Source organism: Geotrypetes seraphini, chromosome 11 (genome assembly GCF_902459505.1).
Source record: "Geotrypetes seraphini chromosome 11, aGeoSer1.1, whole genome shotgun sequence".
In the NCBI taxonomy this organism is placed as follows: domain Eukaryota; kingdom Metazoa; phylum Chordata; class Amphibia; order Gymnophiona; family Dermophiidae; genus Geotrypetes; species Geotrypetes seraphini.
In genome coordinates, this window is record NC_047094.1 from 130,932,821 (window position 1) to 130,945,657 (window position 12,837).

The 12,837-nt window shown below is 43.1% G+C and overlaps 1 protein-coding gene across 1 annotated transcript in view; it reads left to right on the forward strand.

Moving 5' to 3' along the window:
* TGM2 (transglutaminase 2) overlaps positions 1-12,837 on the forward strand; it is an 82,666-nt gene that overhangs the window by 20,669 nt on the left and 49,160 nt on the right. The window contains exon 2 of the mRNA XM_033962998.1: positions 8,067-8,246. Coding sequence (XP_033818889.1) covers positions 8,067-8,246 — 180 coding nt within the window. The remainder of the gene's footprint in view (positions 1-8,066; positions 8,247-12,837) is intronic.

Here is a 12,837-nt window from a genome sequence, read left to right on the forward strand (position 1 = left end):
ATTTCCAATCAAAACAATTTAGAATTGTGCAGATGATATTTTTATTTTGTTGGAAGTTGATCCTTCACTGAATAGTTTGAAATCAGACATTAATTCCTGCATCATAAGAATCCAATTGCATGAAATTAAATGCTACCAAGACAAAATTATTATGGTTTGGGCCAAAAATTGAGCAGTTGGGTTGGCCAGCTCAATTTTGTTAACCTCTGGAGACTCACTGAAAATTAATCTAATCAAATTAATCATGTTACAAAAAAAAAATAAAAAAATGCTTTTTCAGTTTAAAGATGCTTAGAAGAGCACGTCACCTTTTTTTCAGCAACATTTTGCAGTTTTGGTTCAGGCCATAATTTTATCTCAGTTCGACTATGGCAATTTGCTTTATGCTTGTTTAAGTAAATGTAATTTGAGGCGGCTACAATTTATCCAGAATATGGCGACTAAATTGATATACGGTAAACATAAATATGGCCACGTCACACCTTTATTGAGATCCCTTCACTGGCTTCCTGTCTACTGGAGGATCCAATTTAAGTGTGCAACTGTAATTTTCAAAATCCTCTATGGTATTTTTTCCTCCTTTGGTCCCCGTTTCATTTAATTCACAAGAAATCTCCAAAATTTAAACTTTCCTTTCCCACTGTTAAAGGAATAAAAACTATGGCCAATTTCTGTCGATCATTTTCTTTTTTTATTCGTAAAAGTTTGGAATGAGCTTCCTTCTATAATTAGAGTTCTCTCTCATCTACCCACTTTTCGTAAAAAGCATTGAAGACACATTTACCGTATTTCAGAAATTATATTAATGATTCTTCTTTTTCAAACAACCATAATAGATTTTGGCCTACAAGGTATAGTTTCTGTTCTAATCTGTCGTATAGTATATTAATATCTTGTTAACCGAGTCGAGCCCTCCTGTTGGGATGAATTTGTATATCCAGCACCTATCGGCCAGAGCACGTAGTTTTGTTCTGAACCAGGAAGTGAAGCGCATTTGATTAGCAGCATTTGAGAATAGGGGAGGGGGTGGGGGGGATTGGAAAGAAGGGATGAGGGGTGGGTATAACGGGAGGTTGTTGGTGGATTATTAATGTTATTTTAAGGGCTCCTTTTACTAAGCTGCGCTAGCATTTTTAGCGCACGCTATAGTGCGCGGTAGCCGAAAAATTACCGCCTTCTTTAAAGGAGGCGGTAGCGGCTAGCATGCGCGGCATTTTAGCCCACGCTAAGTGCGCGCTATAACTGCTAGTGCACCTTTGTAAAAGGAGCGCTGTCTCTTTTCTTATGTTCAAGTTGTTATTGTCTTTTATTGTTAACGTTAACAAACAGATTGAAATATAAAAGAAATTTACATTTCTTGATAAAGTTAATTTAGTAAATATTTATACTACTCTCTCATTGTTCTTATCTTAATTACTGATTTTTGTTCTTTTTCTGTACATTTATATTAATATGTTGGCATAATATTCTTTATAAGATTTATGTATGTATGGTTTTTATTATTATCATTCAATAAAAATTATTGAACATAAAATCAATGATTAGTTATCAGATTAGATTAGATTAGATATCAGTTGCCAGTTTAAAAAAGCCTAAAATAACCATCAAGTGAATCATCTACACGTCTTCCTCCGTATCCGCGGTTTCCGTATACGGATTCGCTTATTCGCTATTTTGCGGCTGCTGACTTCGCCCCCTAATTTTCATCACTGAACCCGGCGTTTCACATTGGAAATCGCTGCTCCCGGTGGTTCCGGCGTTGTACGGAGCAAATCGCAGGTCGGGTTATTCACGGTTTTTTCAGGTCTATTTTACTGAAAAACCGCAAATAAGATGCAAAACGTTATTCGCGGTTTTTCGGTGTTCACGACTATGTTCTGCCCTCAACCCCCGCGAATACTAAGAACATAAGAACATAAGAACTGCCATCTCCGGATCAGACCCATGGTCCATCGATTCCGGCGATCCGCACACGCGGAGGCCCCGTCAGGTATACACCTGATGTAGTTTTAGTCACCCATATCCCTCTATGCCTCTCGTAAGGAGATGTGCATCTAATTTGCCTTTGAATCCTAGCACAGTGGATTCCTTAATAACCTCCTTTGGAAGAGCATTCCAGGCGTCCACCACTCGCTGCGTGAAGCAGAACTTCCGGACATTTGTCCTAGACTTGTCGCCCCTTAGCTTCAAACCATGTCCTCTTGTCCGTGTCACGTTGGACAATGTAAATAATTTATTTTCCTGCTCTATTTTATCGATGCCTTTCAGGAAGAAGTGTATTACTAGGAAACAGGAACAAAGAGTGACACCCCCTCCCCCCCCCCCCCCGAAGAAGCTAGCTATATTCCTGGCATCCAAAAAAAGTCGTGAGCAGGCCTATAAAAATAATCTCAGTAGAAAAAGAATGAGAGTCAGAGAGAAAGAAAGAGAGAAAAAGCTGCAGAAAGCGAGGTCATTCCACTTTGTAAAATGGATATTCATGCTGGATGTCCATCTCCCATATTTTCAAATAGACTGTATACTACTATCTATCATTTCTATAGCACTGAAAGGTATACATAGTGCTGTACATTTAACATTCAATAGGCGGTCCCTACTCAGAAGAGCTTACAATCTAATTTGGGCAGACTGACAGCCCCTGTTCAAAAATCCATATGAGATGGACATCCATTTGGGATGTTCTGACTTGGACGTCTTTATTCTGATTTGGAGAGCCTTTACAAAATGCCCCTCCAAGCTGAAAAAAAAAAAAAAGTACATTGTACTCTATTTCACAGCAGAAAAATGAGCATGGGTTCCGTACTAGATTGCTTTACAACTTGCAATGGAAGACCCCAGCCAAATGCGTTATCTCGTAAACGCGCCTGTGTATCAAAGAAAACCTCTCTCCCACCTCCTACTTCCCCATCCTTGCTGCTCATCCCTGGTAGTCTAGTATGATGAGGAAAACGGCCAAGAGATTTTTTGAAAGAGAACACTAGAGTAACGTTTCCTTGCAGGCCTCCTGGAAATTGCCTTCTTTATGCTAATTTCCTGATAGACTAGCTAGTTAGCTCTTGTTTTAGAATTAGGATACGGTTAGTGCAAAAAAATATTCCTGCACTTTCCCCCTGCTAGTTTTTGTGAATGGTCATGAGGGATAAAATATCGTGTCTACTTTTGAAAACATACTTGCTTGTTATTTTCTCTCTCTCTAACCCAGGGATGTCAAAGTCCCTCCTTGAGGGCCGCAATCCAGTCGGGTTTTCAGGATTTCCCCAATGAATATGCATGAGATCTATTAGCATACAATGAAAGCAGTGCATGCAAATAGATCTCATGCATATTCATTGGGGAAATCCTGAAAATCCGACTGGATTGTGGCCCTCGAGGAGGGACTTTGACACCCCTGCTCTAACCTAAATATACCCCTCCAGGAACATCTCCTTCCAGTCCAGCTAAAAGTATGTGGAAGTGTCATTTGGAACAATGTGGGAAATGTCAATGACATATATGTCACTGAACAAACAGTAGCAGAAAAAACACACACATAGAAACATGACAACAGACAACAGATAAAGGCCAAATGGCCCATCCACAGCATCTACTATCTCCTCCTCTCCCTATTGGCTTAAGGCTCTTAACATTTGCATCTCCTCTCCCTATTGGCTAAGGCTCTTTACACCTGCATTGTGAAGTCATAGATGATGGCAGATAAAGGCCAAATGGTCCATCCACAGCATCCACTATCTCCTCCTCTCCCTATTGGCTTAAGGCTCTTAACATTTGCATCTCCTCTCCCTATTGGCTAAGGCTCTTTACACCTGCATTGTGAGGCCATAGATGATGGCAGATAAAGGCCAAATGGTCCATCCACAGCATCCACTATCTTCTCCTCTCCCTAAAGGCTAAGGCTCTTAACACTTGCATTGTGAGGTCATAGAGCTTTATGATTATAGAAACATGATGGCTGATAAAGGCCAAATGGCCCATCCAGTCTGCCCATCCACAGCATTCATTATGTCCTCCTCTCCCTAAGAGGTCCCACATGCCTGTCCCACGCTGTCATGAGTTCAGACACAGTCTTTGTCTCCACCACCTGTACCGGGAGACTATTCCACACATCTACTACCCTTTCTATAAAAAAGTATTTCCTTAGATTACTCCTGAGCCTATCACCTCTTACTCTCACCCTCTGCCCTCTCATTTCAGAGCTTCCTTTCAAATGAAAGAGACTCGACTCATGCGCAATTACGCCATGTAGGTATTTAAACATCTTTATCATATCTCCCATCTCCCGCCTTTCCTCAGATCTTTAAGTCTGTCCCCATACGTCTTATGATGAAGCCACCAACCATTTTAGCAGTCTTCCTCTGAACTGATCCCATCCTGTTTATAACTTTTTGAAGGTGCGGTCTCCAGAATTGCACACAATATTCTAAATGAGGTCTTGCTTTGTGATGTCTCATTCACTGCTAATAAAATGTGCATTGCTTGTGTGTCACTATCTGGAATGAGGGTGCACTCTTTGACCTATTTGCCAGAAAAAAAAAAAATGCTACAGATGACACAGGAAATAGAACAAAATAAATATTTGGGGGCTGTCCATTATCCAGTTTAATGTGGCTCGATTGCTTTTGAAAATCTAACAAGAAAACAGGAAATGCGACCTTCCCAAGGTAGAACAACAAGAAACACAGTGAAGGTGACCTTAGAAATTGAGCACCTAAGGTCATCTTCACTGTGTTTCTTGTTGTTGCTTTTGAAAATCACCATCCTTGAGTGTATCTCTCTGGTATATTGACATATTGTTGTTAGGTACCATTGACTTGTCTTCGAGTCTTAGATCTAAAAAGAAATCGGTTTTCTGCTGGTCCAGAAAGAACCTCCAGCGTCATCCCCATGGTTTTTTCCAACATGTCCAGCCATCTGGTTGCAGGTCACCCTCTTCGCCTAGTTCCTTCGATCTTCCCAAACACAATGTTCTTCTCCAGTGATCTCTCTCTTTTGATGGTGTGATCAAAATAAGACAGTCGTAACTCCATCATTTGGGCTTCCAGTGACATAGCCGGTTTGATCTCTTCCAGAATCGATTTGTTAGTTCTTCTGGCGGTCCACAGCACGCCTAAAATCCTTCTCCAGCGCCAAAGCTCAAATGAGTCAATCTTCTTTCCATAGTGTCCAGCTTTTGCATCAATAATTGACCACTGAGAAAATGTGTGTGTGGACAAGTCTGATCTTCTTTTGGAGTGTTACTTCCTTGCCTGTGAATACTTTCTCGAGAGCCTTCATTGAAGAGAGACCAAATGCTATTCTGTGGAGTATTTCCTCCCACTTTGTTTACAAAAGAGTCCAGGAAATTGACATCCTTTACAACTTCTATTCTGTCGCCTTCAAGCTCAAAATCGTCATCATTTTCCACGTTCATGATCTTCATCTTGTTTATGTTCAGTTCTAATCCCATGTTATAATAATAATAATAATTTATTTATTGTATTCCGCCAAACCAGTAAAAGGTTCTAGGCGGTTCACAGCAAGATAAGGCTGAACATCCAGCCGATTTACAATACAAGAAAAGCTATTTTTAGAAGATACATAATGCCTATAGATTAAAAGTATTAACATTAGAACACTTAAGTACAAATTTATCAAATAGTTGTGTTTTTAATAATTTTCTAAAACTATAGTAAGATGGAACTTCTAGCATAATTTTGCTAAACCAGGTATTCAATTTAGCTGCCTGAAAAGTGAGAGTTCTCTCTAAAAATATATTAAAACGACATAATTTGACAGGAGGGTATGTAAATAATTGGACTTTACGTGTAGGCTTGTTTGAGTAATTTAATTACGACTTTCGACTTTGATTTTTCTGGGTATATATAGCACGCCTTCTTTGCTGCTGGCGATGAGCGTTGTATCATCTGTATAGCGCCGGTTGCTTATATTTCGGTCACCAGCTTTGAAACTGACACTCTCTGCTCTAAAACTTCAACAATTTTTCCCTCTTATCCACCGTAACTTAGTAAATGACGGCAGATAAAGACCAGAATGGTCCATCCAGTCTGCTCAACCATACATGCTCCATAAATTAATCATTTAATTTAAATGGTCATTTTTTCTTAGATATTTCTGGGCCAGAAACCCAGAGCCCTGCCCGGTGGTGTGCTTAGTTTCCAGCCCATCTTAACCATCCAAGCCATCGAAGCCCTCCCTGGCCCGTCCTCAACTGAATGTCCATGTATGGGACACAGACCGTGCAAGCCTGCCCAGTGCAGGCCTTAGTTCCTTCAATGTATACCCATTATTTTCTGATTAGAGAACCTCTGTGTTCATCCCATGCAGTTTGAACTCTGTCACCGTTTTCCTCTCCACCACCTCCCTTGGGAGCACATTCCACGCATCAACCACTCTCCCTGTAAAGAAGAATTAACAAACTGCCTGACTCCGTCTCTGGCAGGCTTCAAATCCAGACTCAAAGCATACTTCTGTGAAGCTGCTTCAATTCCAAACTCCAACCCACCTTCTAAGCACAAACATCTGTCTTATCATTCCCTCTGTAATTCCTCAACCTAAGCAGAGTGTATTGATTAACCTTCTTGTCCAGTTTGTCTTCTTGACTAGATTGTAAGCTCTTCTGAGCAGGGACTGTCTCTTCTATGTTTCGATGTACAGTGCTGTGTATGTCTAGTAGCGCTATAGAAATGACTAGTAGTAGGAGTTGTCTGAACGCTCAGTGACATCACAATGCATCTGGGGCTTAACCAGAATTCTTGATGACATCATAATACAGCTGTATATAGTTTCCCCACTTGAGCACTGTGTTTGTCCAGTTTGTCTGTCTTGAATAGATTGTAAGCTCTTTTAAGCAGGGACTGTCTCTTCTATGTTTTGATGTGGGGTTGCCGGATTTTCCTTTCAGAAAATCCAGACCCCCCCCCAGCCCCGCCCCCAGGTCTGCCTAGTTATGCCCCACCCGCCCCCCCACTGCTTGCTCTTGTCGGGCAGGGAGGAAGTCCGCGCATGCATGGACGCTACGTGATGACATCGTGCGTGATAGCCGAGCATGCGCGGACTTCCTCTTTGCCCAACACAGCTTTTCAAAACCCAGATGGACTCCCGAACATGTCCTCAAAAGGAGGCCATGTCCGGGGAAATCCGGACTTCTGCTATCCCTATGAGCATTAGTGCAGTATAATCTCGTTATAACGGCCTCGTGTATAACGGAATATCGTTTATAGAGGTCCGCTGGTCCCGGCCGTGCACCTTTATGAACATGCAGAAAATCACCGCATATAGCGGACAAACAGTTTGGTCCCCAGAGCCGCTTTTAGCTGTAGTTTTGTTTGGCTATATTGGATATGCAGGCTCCGCCTACAAGGCGCGTGGCTTGCCGGTGATATAGTATCAAAATGCAGCCCAGAAGAACATGACAGAGTATTTTTCTTTCCAGAATAGTACGACATAATGCTTTAGAACAGTGGTCTCAAACTCGCGGCCCGGGAACCACATGCAGCCCGCCAGGAACTATCTTGAGGTCCTCAGTATGTTTATCATAATCACAAAAGTAAAATAAAACAGTTTCTTGGTCATATGTCTCTTTATTATTAAGACTTAGCCAAAAGGAAAGATTTAAAAACTATAAAGAGTTTTACCTCATGCAAAGTTGTCATTTCTTTAATAAGACATGAACTATTTTTTCTGAGGCCCTCCAAGTACCTCCAAATCCCAAATGTGGCCCTGCAAAGGGTTTGAGTTGGAGACCACTGCTTTAGAACATCTTTTATTGTTTGTTCTGCTTTTGCAATCGTTTCGTGCCATACCAATGTTTTGCTGAGTTTTATTATTTGTGCAGTGACTGTTGTTCATCGATTGTCCGTTGTTTCAAGTTGACCTAAATAAAGTTTTTTAAAAATGCAACTCTGGACATAACGGACTCTGGACATAACGGACTGTTTTGCCAGGTCCCTTGAAGTCCGTTATAACAAGATTATACTGTCGTGGTAAATGTGTGTGTGTGTATAGGCGACAATGCATATATACTCTCATGGGTTTCCTATAAAATTGATGGGTTTCCCTTGCTTTTGCAGATCTGGAGTTGGAGAGGTTTGACCTCGAATGTGAGACCAATAACAGGACCCATCGGACCGCCGAGATGGGATGTCGACGACTGGTTGTGAGAAGGGGGCAGCCCTTTAGTATCTCGTTGTACTTTATCTCCAGAGGGTATCAGGAAGGAGTGGATAACATTGCACTGAACGTGGAGACAGGTATTGTCTGGCGCATTTCCTTACAAAGCAATCTCGGAACTTGCTGTCATAGTTCCTGAGGCTTCGCTGCAGGAAACGTCCCGCCCCCCCTCCTCAGAGACCACTGCGGGATATGCTCTAACAAAAATACAGCACCAGTGATAGTGCTCAAAAATCTCTAACACAGGTTACAGACGGGCAATTACAAATGTTCTCGTCTCCCCGAGTCAGTCGTTCGCTTTGCGATCAGGTAGCTGTCGCCATGCTTACCACATTGGTTGGTACATCTTAACCACGCTTAATCCCACTCCATGTAAAGACAAGGGATGAATATAATATAGGATATCAAATATTCTCAAAGAAGATTTCAAATTTTATGAATCGCATATGCCCCAAAAGCTTGGAATATATACCTTTCTTTTAAGTAGGATCAGGGGTTTGACCTAAAATGGCAAAATATTTCAAGTTCATTTCTATGCTGGTTTAATTCTTTATTTTTATTGTTCTCTTTGATGAATTGCAACAGCTGGGATTTCGGACTTTCCCATTCTGCAGGTGTCATAAGAGAGGGAGGCGATGCAAGGGTGATATAGGGGGTCAATTTTCAAACGGGACAGCCAGTGAAGCCCACTATTTCACCCAAAGCGCATGCATACATTAAGATGCTGCATATATAGAGAGCAATAGAGAATGAAATGGGGACAAATTTTTCACCGCCCCCTCGAGAACTCATTTTCCCATCCCGTCCCTGCGAGTTCTTTTCCTGTTCCTGCCCCAGTCCTGGAAACTCCGTCCTCATCTGCACAAGCCTCAAACACTTTAAAATCCTATGTAGCAACATTCTAGAGCTCAGATTGTGATGTCATAATGCCTCATTCCACCAATGCCTAAGCTCCGTCCTCATCTGCACAAGCCTCAAACACTTTAAAATCCTATGTAGCAACATTCTAGAGCTCAGATTGTGATGTCATAATGCCTCATTCCACCAATGCCTAAGCTCCGTCCTCATCTGCACAAGCCTCAAACACTTTAAAATCCTATGTAGCAACATTCTAGAGCTCAGATTGTGATGTCATAATGCCTCATTCCACCAATGCCTAAGCTCCGTCCTCATCTGCACAAGCCTCAAACACTTGAAAATCACAAGTAGCAACATTCTAGAGCTCAGATTGTGATGTCATAATGCCTCATTCCACCAATGCCTAAGCTCCGTCCTCATCTGCACAAGCCTCAAACACTTGAAAATCACAAGTAGCAACATTCTAGAGCTCAGATTGTGATGTCATAATGCTTCATTCCACCAATGCCTAAGCTCCGTCCTCATCTGCACAGAATAGAATGTTGCTACTCCTTGGGTTTGGGCCAGGCACTAGTGACGTGGATTGGCCACTGTGAGAACGGGCTACTGGGCTTGATGGACCATTGGTCTGACCCAGTAAGGCTATTCTTATGTTCTTATTGAAATAAAAAACATGTGGCTTTGACAACACGTAGAGGGAATAGTGATTTTACGAAGAAACACCTACAGATAAAAGATCAGCTCCACTCAAGGGTCTGTGCCTTTAAGTGTTGTCACTTAGGCATTTAAATAGTGGACTTAGCAAAATTATATTTCCAAAGGGAGTCAATTAAGGCGTCTAACTGTCAAACGGAACTTTTTGCAGTACAGGCAGTCCCCGAGTTTCAGACGCCCGACTTAAGTACGACTCGGACTTACGAAAACAGTCGCAACTTCATTTGATTTCACTGAGCAGTATTTCCAGTGGCCTAGACTCCTCCACTTCTCCTGCAGCTGATTCAGGAATGACGCATGGCCACATTAAGAACAGTGTGTGGTTGTGCATGCTGTACCTTAGAGGGAACACTGGTACTAGGGACAGTTGGCCCTTTTGTCAGCTGGGAGCAGAATCTTAAAACCTACAAGTTCTGAGTTACATACAAATCCGACTTAAGAACAGCTTTAAAAACGTAACTCGTTCTTAACCCGGGGACTGCCTATATAAGGTGGTGGGAGAGACATGTGGGGCGGGGGGGGGCTGCCAGTTATGCACGTGGCTTCTGGAAAACCATAAGATGCATGCCCCCTTGCTCCCTGTAGGTGCCCACTGTTACACCAGCTTATGGCTGGTGTATCTTCAGGTGCCTAAAATGCAAGATGTGCCAATGTCCGATTACGCCACTATTTTATAAAGGAATTTGGGGGTTCAGATGCCATTACAGAATAAGCATTCATCGCACAGCATCGAGGCACCCTAACAGAGACGCCTACGTATAGACCTGCCAGACATAAGGATAAGCACAGTTCTGCTCTCAATCACGCCTTCAAACCCCAGGTTCAAAATGAGCAGTATTTAGGTCACACAGAACATGCAAACTTTTCATCGCAAACATTGCTCCTTGAAATGTGCTCTTGTTCCCTTTCTCGCTCAGAAGAATCTGCGATTGTTGCTTTACTGCATCTCAGCACTCAGTTTACCGAGCCGGGACAGTAATTCCATTCATGAGAACCAGAGATCTGTGTTGATTCACCAGGTGGACTAGGGGGATCGTTCTTGTTGGCTGTCTGACATTTTTAGCACAAACGCCATCGTTCCCAGAAACAGCTCATGACTCATGTTTACTTTCGGAGGCCAGCTTTTCCTTAACCTCTCCAGCACGGGGACTCAGAAATGTAGGACAGCAAAGTAAATGTCCTTTTAAAGTAACTCAATACACAGAGGCGGCTGGGCCCCAGCTGTAGCACTCCACCACCACTCCCTGCTAGCCATAGTAAATTTCATGTACTACGGTCCTGGCACCTTCCTTCCCCTCCAGCTCCCCCACAGACTGGAATGACACAGCTTTTCTGTTAACAAACTGGCAGGCTCAGGCGTATCTTGGTCTTTTTTTAACTTCCTGGTCAGTGGCACATTCATGCCTGATGGGTGGAGTTGTGAGGTTTCTTAATGCTGAAGTGAAGCTTGCCCTCTGTGCTCTGCCTCCTGTGGCTGGTGTCATGGAAAATCCCTGATGAGGGACAGGACAGAAAAGTCTACTACTACTTCTCACTTATATAGTGCTGAAAGGTGTGCGCAGTGGTGGTACATTTTGATATTTAATAGACGGTCCCTGCTCAGAAGAGGTTATAATCTAATTTGAACAGACAGACATGACATAGATGACATAGAGCAGGGGTCTCAAAGTCCCTCCTTGAGGGCCAATCCAGTCGGGTTTTCAGGATTTCCCCAATGAATATGCATGAGATCTATGTGCGTGCACTGCTTTCAATGCATGTTCATTGGGGGAAATCCTGAAAGCCCGACTGGATTGCGGCCCTCAAGGAGGGACTTTGAGATCCCTGACATAGAGGGTTGGGAATGCAGAACCCAAGGCGAGAGGAGTTAGGAGTCGAAAGCACTCTCGAAGAGGTGGGCTTTCGACTTGGCCTTGAACACGGCTGGAGACAGAACCTGCCGTAAGGATTTGGGCAGCTTGTTCCAAGCATACAGCGCAGCAAGGCAGAAGGGACGGAGTCTGGAGTTGGCAGCCGAAGAGAAGGGCACAGATACGAGGGAGGGTGGGGGGGACATAAGGAGAGATAAGCGAAGAAAGATAGTGAGGAGCAGGCGAGCGAGTGCATTTGTGGGTCAGTAAGAGGAGTTTGAATTGTATTCGGAAACGGATGGGAAGCCAATGAAGTGACTTTAGGACTGGGGTAACGCGAATATGAGTCATGCAACCAAATTCTGGACAGATTGAAGGGCAGTGCGATGGCAGAGTGGAAGACCTGAGAACAGCGACTTGCAGTAATCTAAGTGCAAGGTGACGAGGGCATGAGTAAGGGTTTTGGCAGCGTGCTCGGAGAAGAAGGGTCGGATTTTGTTAATATTATAGAGGAAGAAGCGGCAGAGAAGGAGAGAGAGAGAGGAGTCAAAGATAACCCCCCGAGATTGTGAACAGACAAAACAGGGAGGATGATAGCGTTGTCCACAGTGACGGAGAATGGAGGAGGCGGTTTGAAGTGGGAAGCTAGGCAGTCCCGTTTTAGGCCTATTCCATTTCAGATGGTGGTGAGACATCCGAGCAGCAATGGACAACCAGAATTCTCCTCTGCAGTTTGCTCTACACATTTCCATCTTAACTCTCCCATAAGATTTTGGTCTTATTCTGGCTTTCTGCCATCATCTCAATACAGCTCAGACTGTTTGGGCTTGATTTTTTAACAGGATGCCAATGTGAGCAGTCTAAACAGTTGTCTGTTGCTTTTATTAGAAAGGGGATGGGACTTAATATACTGCTTTTTCTGTGTGGTTTATATATTTTAGACAGGTGTTTATTTTGTACCTGGGGCAATGAAGTGTTAAGTGACTTGCCCAGAGTCACAAGGAGCTGCGGTGGGAATCGAACTCACAACCTCAGGGTGCGGAGGCAGCTGCTCTAACCACTAGGCCACGCCTCCACTCCCAGTGGCTTATGTTGCTAACTTCCCCCTCTTCATATGAAGAATTTCAGTCTCTGATAACCAGAGCTGAGATTGTGATGTCATAATGCCTCATTCCACCAATAAGAGCCAACCTCATCAATGATGTCACAATAGCTTGATAGTAAAGGGTAAAAGACTTGCTAAACTGCT